Source organism: Alexandromys fortis, unplaced genomic scaffold (genome assembly GCF_014885135.2).
Source record: "Alexandromys fortis isolate MF-2015 unplaced genomic scaffold, M_Fortis_MF-2015_v1.1 scaffold_1, whole genome shotgun sequence".
In the NCBI taxonomy this organism is placed as follows: Eukaryota; Metazoa; Chordata; class Mammalia; order Rodentia; family Cricetidae; genus Alexandromys; species Alexandromys fortis.
In genome coordinates this window covers 3,429,468-3,440,057 of record NW_026067927.1, presented here as the reverse complement: position 1 = coordinate 3,440,057, position 10,590 = coordinate 3,429,468, and the positions used below count along the sequence as shown (strand labels likewise).

General features: G+C 49.7%; 1 protein-coding gene across 2 annotated transcripts; it reads right to left on the bottom strand.

Moving 5' to 3' along the window:
• Nucleotides 1–10,073, bottom strand: Herpud1 (homocysteine inducible ER protein with ubiquitin like domain 1). 2 transcript variants are annotated; one of them, XM_050144101.1, is made up of 8 exons: nt 9,594–10,073; nt 7,021–7,098; nt 6,853–6,927; nt 5,540–5,709; nt 3,889–4,011; nt 2,944–3,294; nt 1,453–1,561; nt 1–770 (listed from the first exon to the last, which is right to left on the bottom strand). In XM_050144101.1, the coding sequence occupies exons 1-8, from the start codon at nt 10,056–10,058 to the stop codon at nt 606–608; spliced, it is 1,536 nt and encodes a 511-aa protein (XP_050000058.1). In that variant the 5' UTR covers nt 10,059–10,073; the 3' UTR covers nt 1–605. The 2 variants fall into 2 exon arrangements, with proteins under 2 accessions (XP_050000058.1, XP_050000059.1); XM_050144102.1 differs by having other exon boundaries at nt 5,540–5,670.
• Nucleotides 10,074–10,590: the final 517 nt, after the last annotated feature.

Sequence of the window (10,590 nt, the reverse complement as noted above, 5' to 3'; positions counted from 1 at the left end):
CACAGTCATTCATAGCAAAACTTTATTATTGAACAGAAAACCCAGCAAAGGTTTTTCCTCTGCCAAGTCGCCCTCGGTTTAAAGTAAAGCACTGCATTTTAAAAAGCAATTATACATAAGTCTCTCCTAGAAAAGTCCTGCTAACATGTCTAGCAATTCACTGATTATATAAAGTAGTACACTTAGTGTAATTTGAACATTCCAACAGGAATCAAATCGAACCAGCAGAACCACTTCTGCATCTATGACTTCCATGTAGAGCACACATGCACACACGTCTATGACTTCCATGTACAGCACACATGCACACACATCTGGGGAGGTGCTCAGGCAGAACATGCGACCCGGGCCTTCTGCTTACAGTGCCTATGAAACTACATACAGTATACATACATTAAAGCTCTTCAGAATAAAGACATGAGGGGCCCTGTTCAGTTTGTGTCACGGCTTCATGTCTTAGTTTGTGCTTCTGCTTGGCACAAAAGCACACCGCCACCCTGTGGGTTGTCAATGACTCTGCTGAGTCACGCCAGGTGAGGACAATGAGCTGGAGCCAGACGATCCAGTCCAAGCTGTCAAAGCCGCCAGCGACAGCACAAGTACCATCAGTTTGGTATAGCTGGCGGGCCTTCAGGAAGCAGCGAGGCAAAGAAAGTCTTGAAGACTAGCCATGCGGTGCTCATAAACGATGGGCTGGCCTGCTCAGGGTCCAGCACGTCACGGTCTGCGGGGAGGCGGTTGGGGTCTTCCGTCTCAGGATCCGTGCCTTCCTACAGGCAAAACCACAATGGGGAAACCAATTAGGGTCTAGAGGGCATCTCTCTTGAGGACAGGTCAGGGCAAAGCCTGGCAGGCCGACCAGTCCTGGGGGATGAGCCCTTCGTGGCCAGGAGGCACCCCTCAGTGTCTACAGCACATCTGCAGCTGAAACTGCTCTTGACAGAAGAACCCTGACCTTCCGCTACAGTAATGAACTTGGCCACAGACTAACCAGTCCTCCAATCTGCTCAGCGCCCTGGGCTAGGAAACCAACCAAGGCCATGGTCAGTGTAGCCAGACTACAGAGGCAGTTTTTGTTACAAAGTATATATCCTTTAGGGTTATGCACCTATATGCCTCATGAAGAATCTGCTTCTACATTACTCTTCAGGAAATCTATTCTGAGATGTGCTTATGTAAATCGATCAGAATGACTATCATCAGCACTTTCCATAGTTAAATGCACTGTCACATAGCTCGTATTCTCAAAACGTGGGCCATCACCCCAACCCCCAATCATAACATATGCAAAAATTCCAGCTGCCATATGCCTATATAGAATAGTCAAAGTCTTAAAAATGGGTGCTGTAAGAATAAAGTTTTTTTTGAAACCATGAAACACTTAGCCTTAAAACATGGCAGACCACGAGTCTGAAAGGACTGGGGCGTGTGGCAGGGTAGGGAGGCCTGTACCTGGAGGTTATTGTTGGGGTCCTGGTTTGCAGCTTCCTGAGGAGGAGGACCATCACCCGGGAAGTTCTGAGCTGGCCTCTGTCTGAAGGGAAACCACCCGACGTGATGCCTTTGAGGAAAGCACAGACAGGTACCCTCAGTTAAGCCACGTGGCAGCCACGCGAGAGACTAAGGCACCGAAGCTCGTGCGATGCCACCTGCAGTCGGCTTGTCCGTCTCCTAGATTTTCTCAGGCCTCTGGTCCTTAAAGGCAGGAGCTGCCTTTTATTCACCAGCAATAAGTTAACAGCTGGCATGCAGTGTGTGTTAAGAATGCTTGTTAATAGGAACTAAACCTGGCCCTTGCAAACCTCGACAGAGCCAGTGTGCAGTGCATGAGCCTAGTCATCCTGAGGCTACAGAAGGATTCAAAGTTCAAAGCCTGCCTTGGCTACAGAGTGAGTTCATTGCCAGTCTGGTCAGCAAGACCCTGTCTCAAAATTTAAAAAAAAAGGAACAAGCTGAGACTGTAAGTTAGAGAAAGTGTGCTTGCTTGCCTGGATGGAGGAGGACCAGGGTCCTACACCTAGCACCACAGGAATGAAAACAAACCAAACTTGACAGAAGTAGAAATGCATTCATGCATAAAACTATATATACATATATATAATATAATATATACATAATGTAATAATAATCTAAGTTTGGTCACATAAATATTTGATTCTAAGAACTACAAAAATATTTGATAAAAGACTCTAATTGGAAAATCTAACAAAATTCAACTTTCAAGACAACATATTGTTTGTTGTACTTCTTACATTTTTAAAACTTAAAATAAAAACCCGTTTTTACTATAAAGAAAAACTTCCTTCTATCCATTGTAACCAGAGACCGATCCCTGTAGGCCAAGCTTTCATGGGCCGGATCCTCACAGTGTCAACTCTCCTGTACACTGCCGGAAACGTGGAAGCAGCCCTTGCTGCCACTCACTCAACCACAGACCAGCCCTCTAGCTGTGACATCCTCCAGACACTGCCAAATGTCCCCCGGGAGAGGATGCAGAGTTATCTCCCATCGGCAGCCATTGCTGTACACATGAACAGCTGAAGCAAGCAGCAGCTGTGTAAAGGGTCACTGGCCCTTCATGGCTGAGACAACAGTCACTGTCTGACCTTTGTCCTGCAAAGCGGCCACAGCCTGATAAACACCACTCTGTCCTGTCCCTCTCGGTGCTGCAGTGTGACTCTGTCCTGTGCCTCCCAAGCCCACCAGCCTGAAAGGTCATTTATTCACTTATTGGAGAATGAGACTATTCCTCTGGCATTAACATGGGGTTTCTGCACTCTGACTGACGCACAGCCAAGCCGTGGACTCCTCGCACTGGAAATGCCAGAACGACAGGATTGAAGTAAACCTCCTTCAAGGACCAGAGACTGAAACAAGGCGCCTGTACTCAAGCCACAATACAGTGTCGTTTTCAGTAAGGAGAAGAGAGAACCGTCTGCTTACAGGTACATAACCACGGTGGCGCCCATGACCATGAGGAACCTGCTCAGCGAGGAGTAGAAGTAGAGGATGCTGAGGAAAACGGAGAAGGTGGCCGCCGAGTAGGTCCAGTCCAGCCAGTCTCTGTTAATCTCGTCATCTTCTTCCACAAGAGGGCCACCCTGCGCATTCATCCGCAAGTTCTGGTTGGCTCCAGGATTAACGACCACTTGAGCAGCTGCATTCTGATTGGCTGGCTGGTTTTCTGCCGGAAACTGATTGTGAATAGGAGCTGGAGCTGGTGTAGAGACCACAGGTATTTCTTGTGCCCTTGGTGTTGGGACAAAAGCTCCTGATGCAGCAGTGGCAGCCAAGCTAAAACAAAAGCAACAGAAGCAGACACTGCTGAAGGCAGGGCGTCGTAAACACAGGGTGCTCTCGGCCCTGTGGGGCTTCCATGGCTAACAGTATGACTAGGACCGCATAAGCCTAGCTTGTCTTCATTTTAGAGAAGAATCTTTTTTAGATTGTGTGTGTGTGTGTTAGGGCACACACACACATTTTGAAACTCATTATATATCTCTGATCTCTGGCTGGCCTGGAACTTGTTATGTAGACCAGGGTGGCCTCGAACTCACAGAAACTTACCTGCCTCTGGCTCACAGATGTGGGGATTCAAGTGAGGAACTAAGAGCCACTAAAGGTACTGAGCACCATGTCTATGAAAAATGTCTTTAGAATGTCTGAGAGGAGCCACATGGCAAAGCTTATCCGGAACTAATTCTACATCAATACACAAATCAGGAAGCTGTTGTTTCCACTCTGCTACACCAGACCACAAAGAACAGGACTCTGGCAGACAGAAAGCCACTGCCCTCTCTCCCTTCCGCACTTTATAGCACAGATGGGATTTCTCGATTTCTCTTCATCCCAAGGAGCCCTGGCCACACCCAGCATGGCGGGACTCACTATTGCATGTAGTACTGTCTTGCATAGATCTGCTGAAACCAGGAGAGCTGCAGCCACCCATAGGTTGTGTAGCCGGAGAAGCCAGGCCCGAGACCTTGGAATGCCTGCTGGACAGCTTCAGGCCTGTATGCAGATTGAAACAGAAGGGCATTTTGAGTGGGTTTGGGATAAAGAGCTAAATAATAAGTTATAATCAGCAATTAAAGTCAGAAAGACAGGACGGCTCCCACCATGCCAACTGTATGGTGCACCCTGGACATCGAGTACAGCAGCCCTGAAGACAGGGTCCCGTGGTGGCTCACCAGATCCCATGGGAAACAAGGGCCCTGCCCGCCCTGGTCCCCACCATGTCGGCAGGGAGAGCTGCACAGCATGCAGACAGGCTGATGCTCTTCCTCGTGAGTCTCATCCAGGACTGGAACCACTCATCAGGCTTTACAGCCCGGCTACATCCCCAAGCCCTTCCTGAGAAAGATCGCTCCTCTTCCCTGACCCCAGTGAGTGCAGGTGACACCCTCCCTGTGTGCTGACTGGTCACCTGGTATACTACACAGCTAGATAACTACCTGACAACCTTGTAGAGAGAGTCCACCCTAATTACAGAAAGCCCAGTGCAGCTCAGAAAGTCAGGGACTCGCACAGCTCCTGAGCTAAAAGACCAGGCCCTGACTCTTAGACACGGTTTGTGCCATGCCAGACTGGCTTCTTCCGGCATGCACCAGCCTTCCCTTGCCCAAAGCAAGCGCATGAGAGGCTCAGGGCTGTGCGCTTCTTATGCACATGAGGGGAGGAAGCCCCACATTCCATAATCTGTTACATGCCTTGTTGGGTAGGAGTCAAGAAACCTCAACACAACTGATAAAAATTGCATAGCGATAAATCAATACAACAACAACAAAAAAAAAATAAAAATGGCGAAGCAATAAATGCTTCTGTTCCTAAAAAGACATCCCAAACAAGATGTCCAGAACAATAAAGCATCTTCCTTAAGGCCAGAAGGTTCCCGACCTGGAGTTTAGCTTATCAGGACTCCCCTCCTATCCCTAAATCTAGCAACGTACCTCAAAAAACTTACTACTTACTTCATTTACGAAAGGAAATTCTCCAAGAGAAAAAAATAAAACTGGTGTATTTTCACTTCATTTTTAAACTCCGCTCCATCTTTTTGTTTGTTTTTTTATTTTCGTTTTTTGAGACAGGGTTTCTCTGTAGCTTTGGAGCCTGTCCCAGAACTCACTCTGTAGACCAGGCTGGCCTCGAACTCACAGCAATCTGCCTGCCTCTGCCTCCCGAGTGCTGGGATTAAAAGCGTGCGCCACCACTGCCCGGCACTTTGCTTCACTTTTGTTTTTCAATCTTGTCATCAATTCTGTCATTTGAGCAGGGTCACTTAAGAAGCCATAAGGACAGGGCTGCAGGGAGATGGCAGCCATCGGGAAGCACATCCATTTAGGGGCTAAAAGGCCTGTGTTTTCATTTCATGGGCCTACTTTCTAAAATATATATCAAGAGACTAATAGTAAGAAAAACAGACCCATGAGGCCTTTAAGAGGAAGCCATCTTGTACATCCTGAAGCTCCGACTGCACCTGTGCGAACACGCCTCATCCTGACACAAATGGAGCACAATCACGGTCGTCATGAACACTCACCGGGAGATGTTCTCCCATCCGGAGGGAGAAAGGTTTCGAAGAACTTCCCTTTGCCTTAGACCATCACTCGAGGAATCCCCAGGATGCTGTGCCTGATTAGTGTTCGCCGGCTGCTCTGTGGGTTCAGTGCTCTGAGGAACACAAAGGTCAGAGCACAGGACCTGATGCAACTGTGTGCAATCAAGAGAAGAGCGCTGCCTTGCTACCAGTGCCTATCCTGATCCCCGCCCTCAACTGCACAAATTAAGTACAATGTAACGTGAAAAAAATCTCTATTTGTTCACTGCAATAATTTTCAACATACAGATACTAGGGCTGAATGCAGCTCAATGGTAGAGCTCTCGCCTTGCCTTCATGAGGCCCTGGATTCAAGCCCCGGCAAAAACACCTCTCTATATCGATACCAATAACTAATACATACGCACATACGCACTAAAAATAACATTAGTCACGTTTCTGTTTCCCTAAGAATAACTACTGTAGTCTCAGGAAAATCTTCCAAACGCAATTGTCATTAGTGAGAAAGCTTCCTGATGATGCTAAAATGTACGGTGCTAAACCATAAAGCCTCGAAGTTAAATGGGACCCTCGAGATGATATAGATGATGAGGCAGCATATGTGATATTCAGATGTTGCAGGAAATGCAACTGGAATGCAAATGTAAGTCCTTTAGCACACTAGAAGATTTTAGTGTATACTTAAGCAAGCATCGTGGAGTGAAAACACAAATGAGTCTGTCAAATTAAAAGTCTTTAGAGATGATACAAGGAAGACTGTGGCTTTTTCCTGTCCCAATAATCATGACAGAAATTTCTACAGGAAATATAAACTACTCTTTATAAAAAGTAATGTTACTAGCTTGGCTGCAGGGACACACGCCATTAATCCCAGCTCGGGAGGCAGAGGCATGTGGAGCTCTGTGAGTTCCAGGACAGCCCGGTCTACAGAGTGAGTTCCAGGTCAGCCATGGCTACATAGAGAAATCCTGTCCCAAAAAAAAAAACAAAAGCAAAATGTTCCTTAGAGAAATGTGTTCATTGCAAATGTAAACCCACTTTCAAGAGCCATCCTGGTGCTGTATTCCAGACACACAGTGACCTCAGGCCAGAGGCCTGACTTTGCTTTTGCACACAGCAGGTATTCTGCGTCTGCGGCCCCTACACCCAGCCTTTACTGTGCTGACATGGCCTCTAAGTTCTGCTCCGACGGCGCAGGGAACACTAGAACATCTTTCAAGTTTCACTCAACTTCCTTTCTCCCTCCCATGAGACGCGAAGACACAAATAGTTATTATCACAAAAGGGTCACGTACCTTTGTGCTGGCTTCTGGCATTTTTGAGGGACTCTTCACATTGCATACCAGATGCAAAACATGTCGCTTTTCCTGCTGCAGAGTGTAATAAGAGACACCTTAGGAACAGGACTCAACCCGCGAGTGCTTGACAACACCCCAAAGCTGATGCTAAATGCCACAAAGTACCTTTGGAAGCAAGTCTCGGAGACACTGGTGATCCAACAGCAGCTTCCCGGAATAAATTAACCTCTGGTCCTCCGGGCGCTGAGCACAACAGAAGGAAAAGCAAAGTCAGCACAGATCCCAGCGTTTGCCGCAACACCACACAAGACTTTTTTAAGTTCTCATATGCAAAACTTTTATTAGAAAGTGATTAACTTTAATCTCAAATATATATGTAAATAAATTCGGGAGGCAAATGATCCCGTAGTCCATAAGAACTGTGGTCACATCCCTTACTTCTTACTCAGAGGGAGACTTGCTTCCTGCTGCGAAAAACACAAACTGCATTTAGGGCCTCAGCAGCAACAAACTTTAAAACCTGGTTTGGCTCCAGTGAAAACTCAGTGTACCTATGGTCAGTCTTCGCCCATAGCACCTGAGGTGGCCTACTGCTAGGACCAAGATTCCAAGCCATGTTCTCCTCCACACCAGTGACATCAAAGACAACAAGAGTTCACACACTTTTATATGATTCTCATTTCTAAAATCTATTTTTAAATTTCTCTTTAACCATACTTACAAAAGTATGTACTTAGACAGATCTTATCTCAAAATACTGCACCAACCTAGGCATGGTGGTACATGCCTATAAGCCCAGTACTTGGGAAGTAGTGGCAGAAAGATCAAGATGAAGGCTAGCCTCAGATACAGAACAACTCAGGCTAGTCTGGGCTAAGAAGCCTTGCCTCAAAACCAAAACAATCTGCATTTACTAATCAGCATCTATAAGGGCTTTCTGACACTGCACCTAAAACAAAAACCATACTGGATGTTGTGTTCGCTGTTGCTCTGACTGGCTTTGCTGGTAAATGCTATTCACGTCAATTTGCAAAATATTCTTCTAAATGTGAAGCCAACCACCAGCAAAGGCTGAACCAAACCACAGTTGCCTGTGGATTTGAACTGTTCTCTTCCTTTAAAGGTTCAAACTGACACTCTGTCCTCAAGGCCAATTTGAAAATAAAATGCTAAGCAAATAATGACTATAAAGTTGGGGTTCCCACCCGACGGCAGCACTACTCCAGAAATTATGAGCATGCTTTCTTCCTTAATTTCTGAGAGAGGCGCTCACTAGTATAGCCCAGGAGGCCATGACCCCCCCCCCCCCCCCCCCCCCCCCCCCCCCCCCCCCCCCCCCCCCCTCCCCCCCCCCCGGCCCCCCCCCCCCCCCCCCCCCCGTGTTGGCCTTCCCAGTACTGCAATACAGAAGTGCCCCGCTGTACTTCCCGGTACCCCATTCATGGTAATTTTTAAGGCACAGATTGGTATACCCAGGAGACCTGTATTTACCCCCTCAGGTCTTCAAATCCAAGAGGCCCAATGTTCCTTGCCTGAGAAAAACAAGCCTCAAAACACAGCGTTCTACAAATGATGCAACCAGAGATCACACGAGCATCATATGTGCCTAACTGCCACCTCCCAACAAGGACACCGGGTCTCGTGGAAACAGCTTTGGAGATATTACAGACCGCACAGACAAATTCCAGAGGGCATGGGGCTGGAAGCTTACATTCAGAGTAAGAAAGTTCCTAACAACTCAAAGGGAAAAGTCTGGTCTACATTCCCTACAGTACGGAACAAAAACTGAAACCCACGCGCCACCACCGCCGGTTGGAGCTCGAAGGCAACCAACCGCTCCAAGTCCCCGTCTGTAGCCACCCGATTGCCCTCTCCCGTTTGATCCAGAACTGCACTCGTGGACACTTACATAACATCAGAGTACAAAGTAAATACAGGAAGGTCCAGCAGAGTCTCCGTCACGTGGCAGGGACCGGAGGGGTGGGCGGGGCTAAGGGAGCTGTTGACAGATGTGTCAACTAAAAAAGAAAGCCTCCTTAACTGACCCACGGAAGTCGTCAAACCAGACTCAGGGCGACTCCAGGGCTTCCTTTCTCAATCACCCTTTGCTAGAAAGTTAAGGGGGCTCCTCCCCCGGACTAAGGAAAGCCTCTAGAACGCTGAGCTACAGGGAGGGGCAGCCAACGGAAGGTGGCAGGAGAAAAGCCACGTCTAGCGTCTGGGCGCGGACCTTCAGAAGTTGGTGACTGGGCACGCACCCCCGCCCTCTGTCCCAAGCTGGCACAAGCACTCTTCTGTCCTCGCTGCACCCAGAAGTCTTGTTTGTCAGCATTCACATTTCTTATGGATGCAAGTCGAATTGGGAACACCTAGTCACCGAGTTGTCTTTGGGGTGGGGGGTGTCACTGTGGCTTAGATGGGGAAATGACTCATCCAAGGTCAAATTACTGTTTCCCTGACTTGGCTGTGTGCTACCTGGGAGGACGAGGAAGAGGTATGGGGACGTGGAGCTGACGTGTGACATCCTCGGGAGTAAGGAGATACAGGGAGGCAAAGTGACAAGGAGCTAGCAGGAAGCAGGCGTGGAGGGGTGGAGGCCCGGAAGAGATGACAGATCCTGGGGCAAGCAGAGGGGTACCGGGGACGGTCGGGCAGGAAGGAGCCCCGCGCCCTGCAGTGCGTGACAAGTGAGTTCAGGCAGCCCCGCCGGGCGTGGCACCACGGTACCCCCCACTCACCGGACGCTCGGGGTAGACTCGGCTCAGGTGGGCCTTAAGGTGGCTCACACTCCAACTGCGGTCGCCGCTCAGTTCCAAGTCGCGATGGCGCTGGTTGGGGCTCTTCACCAGCAGCGTGACCTGTTCGGGCTGCGGCTCAGGCTGCGGCTCGGGCTGCGGCTCGGGTTCCATGCCTGCGGCGTCTGCGGCTCGGCTGCGCTCAAGGATGCCGAGCGGGAGGCGACGCAGCCGTCGGACACGGCACAACGACACTTGGCGTCTTTGGGACGCGCGCCCCCGTCTCGGGTACCTTTTATGGGCGCTGCGCACCAGGGCCCGACAAACAGCGCTCTCTGTGGCTGCAGCCCATTGGCTGAGACAGAGGTCAGTGCCCAACGTGGCCCAATCAGCGCTCGGAGCAGGGCGACGATGGGGCGGGCTGAGCGCGAGGGTGCGGGCTGATGCAACCCGCCGTGGTTGCGTCATCCCGAGTCACGGCTGCGGCTCGGGAGCCCGGTTTCGGCGGCCATGTCAGGGTGCGCTCCGGGGCGCTGGTCCTGTTCGGCTGCCCTACCGCGGGGTGCATGCGTGCCTGAGTCCGGACGGCCCGCCCGACTCCCACTTTAGCCGGCTCTGCAAATTGTTTCCTCACAAAGCGGCCCTCCTCCCTTTCTGACCCCAGGCACCGGGCACACACGTCCGCTTGCATTTCCCCCGGTGGCTCCGCAGCCTGGCATCCAGGGACGCCTTTCCTCCCGGACTAGCCTGCCTGAGCTGGCGCCTTAGAGGCAAAAAGAAAGCAGACTCGCGTCGCCCTGAGCTGAGAAGAGGATGGTGGATTCAGGCACCTGCCAATTTGCCCTTACTCCTGGGCTTTTAACATTGCACCAAGTGTAGGACTTGCCCCTTGCTATTAATGGCTTTTAAATTGGGGTTGAGACAAGGACAGGAGTGATCGTCGATTCCTGGAATCTGAAAGAGGCCTCTGTGTTGTCAGCGCTCCTCTAACGTAGGAAAC

Excerpts from the sequence above, each read along its gene's own strand:
- Herpud1 (XM_050144101.1), bottom strand. The coding sequence starts at position 10,058 with ATGACGCAACCACGGCGGGTTGCATCAGCCCGCACCCTCGCGCTCAGC. Across the intron at positions 5,710-6,852 it reads TGCCAGAAGCCAGCACAAAG|TTGCATCAGGTCCTGTGCTC; the intron begins GTACGTGACCCT and ends GATTGCACACAG. Across the intron at positions 1,562-2,943 it reads GCCACCGTGGTTATGTACCT|GCATCACGTCGGGTGGTTTC; the intron begins GTAAGCAGACGG and ends CTTTCCTCAAAG.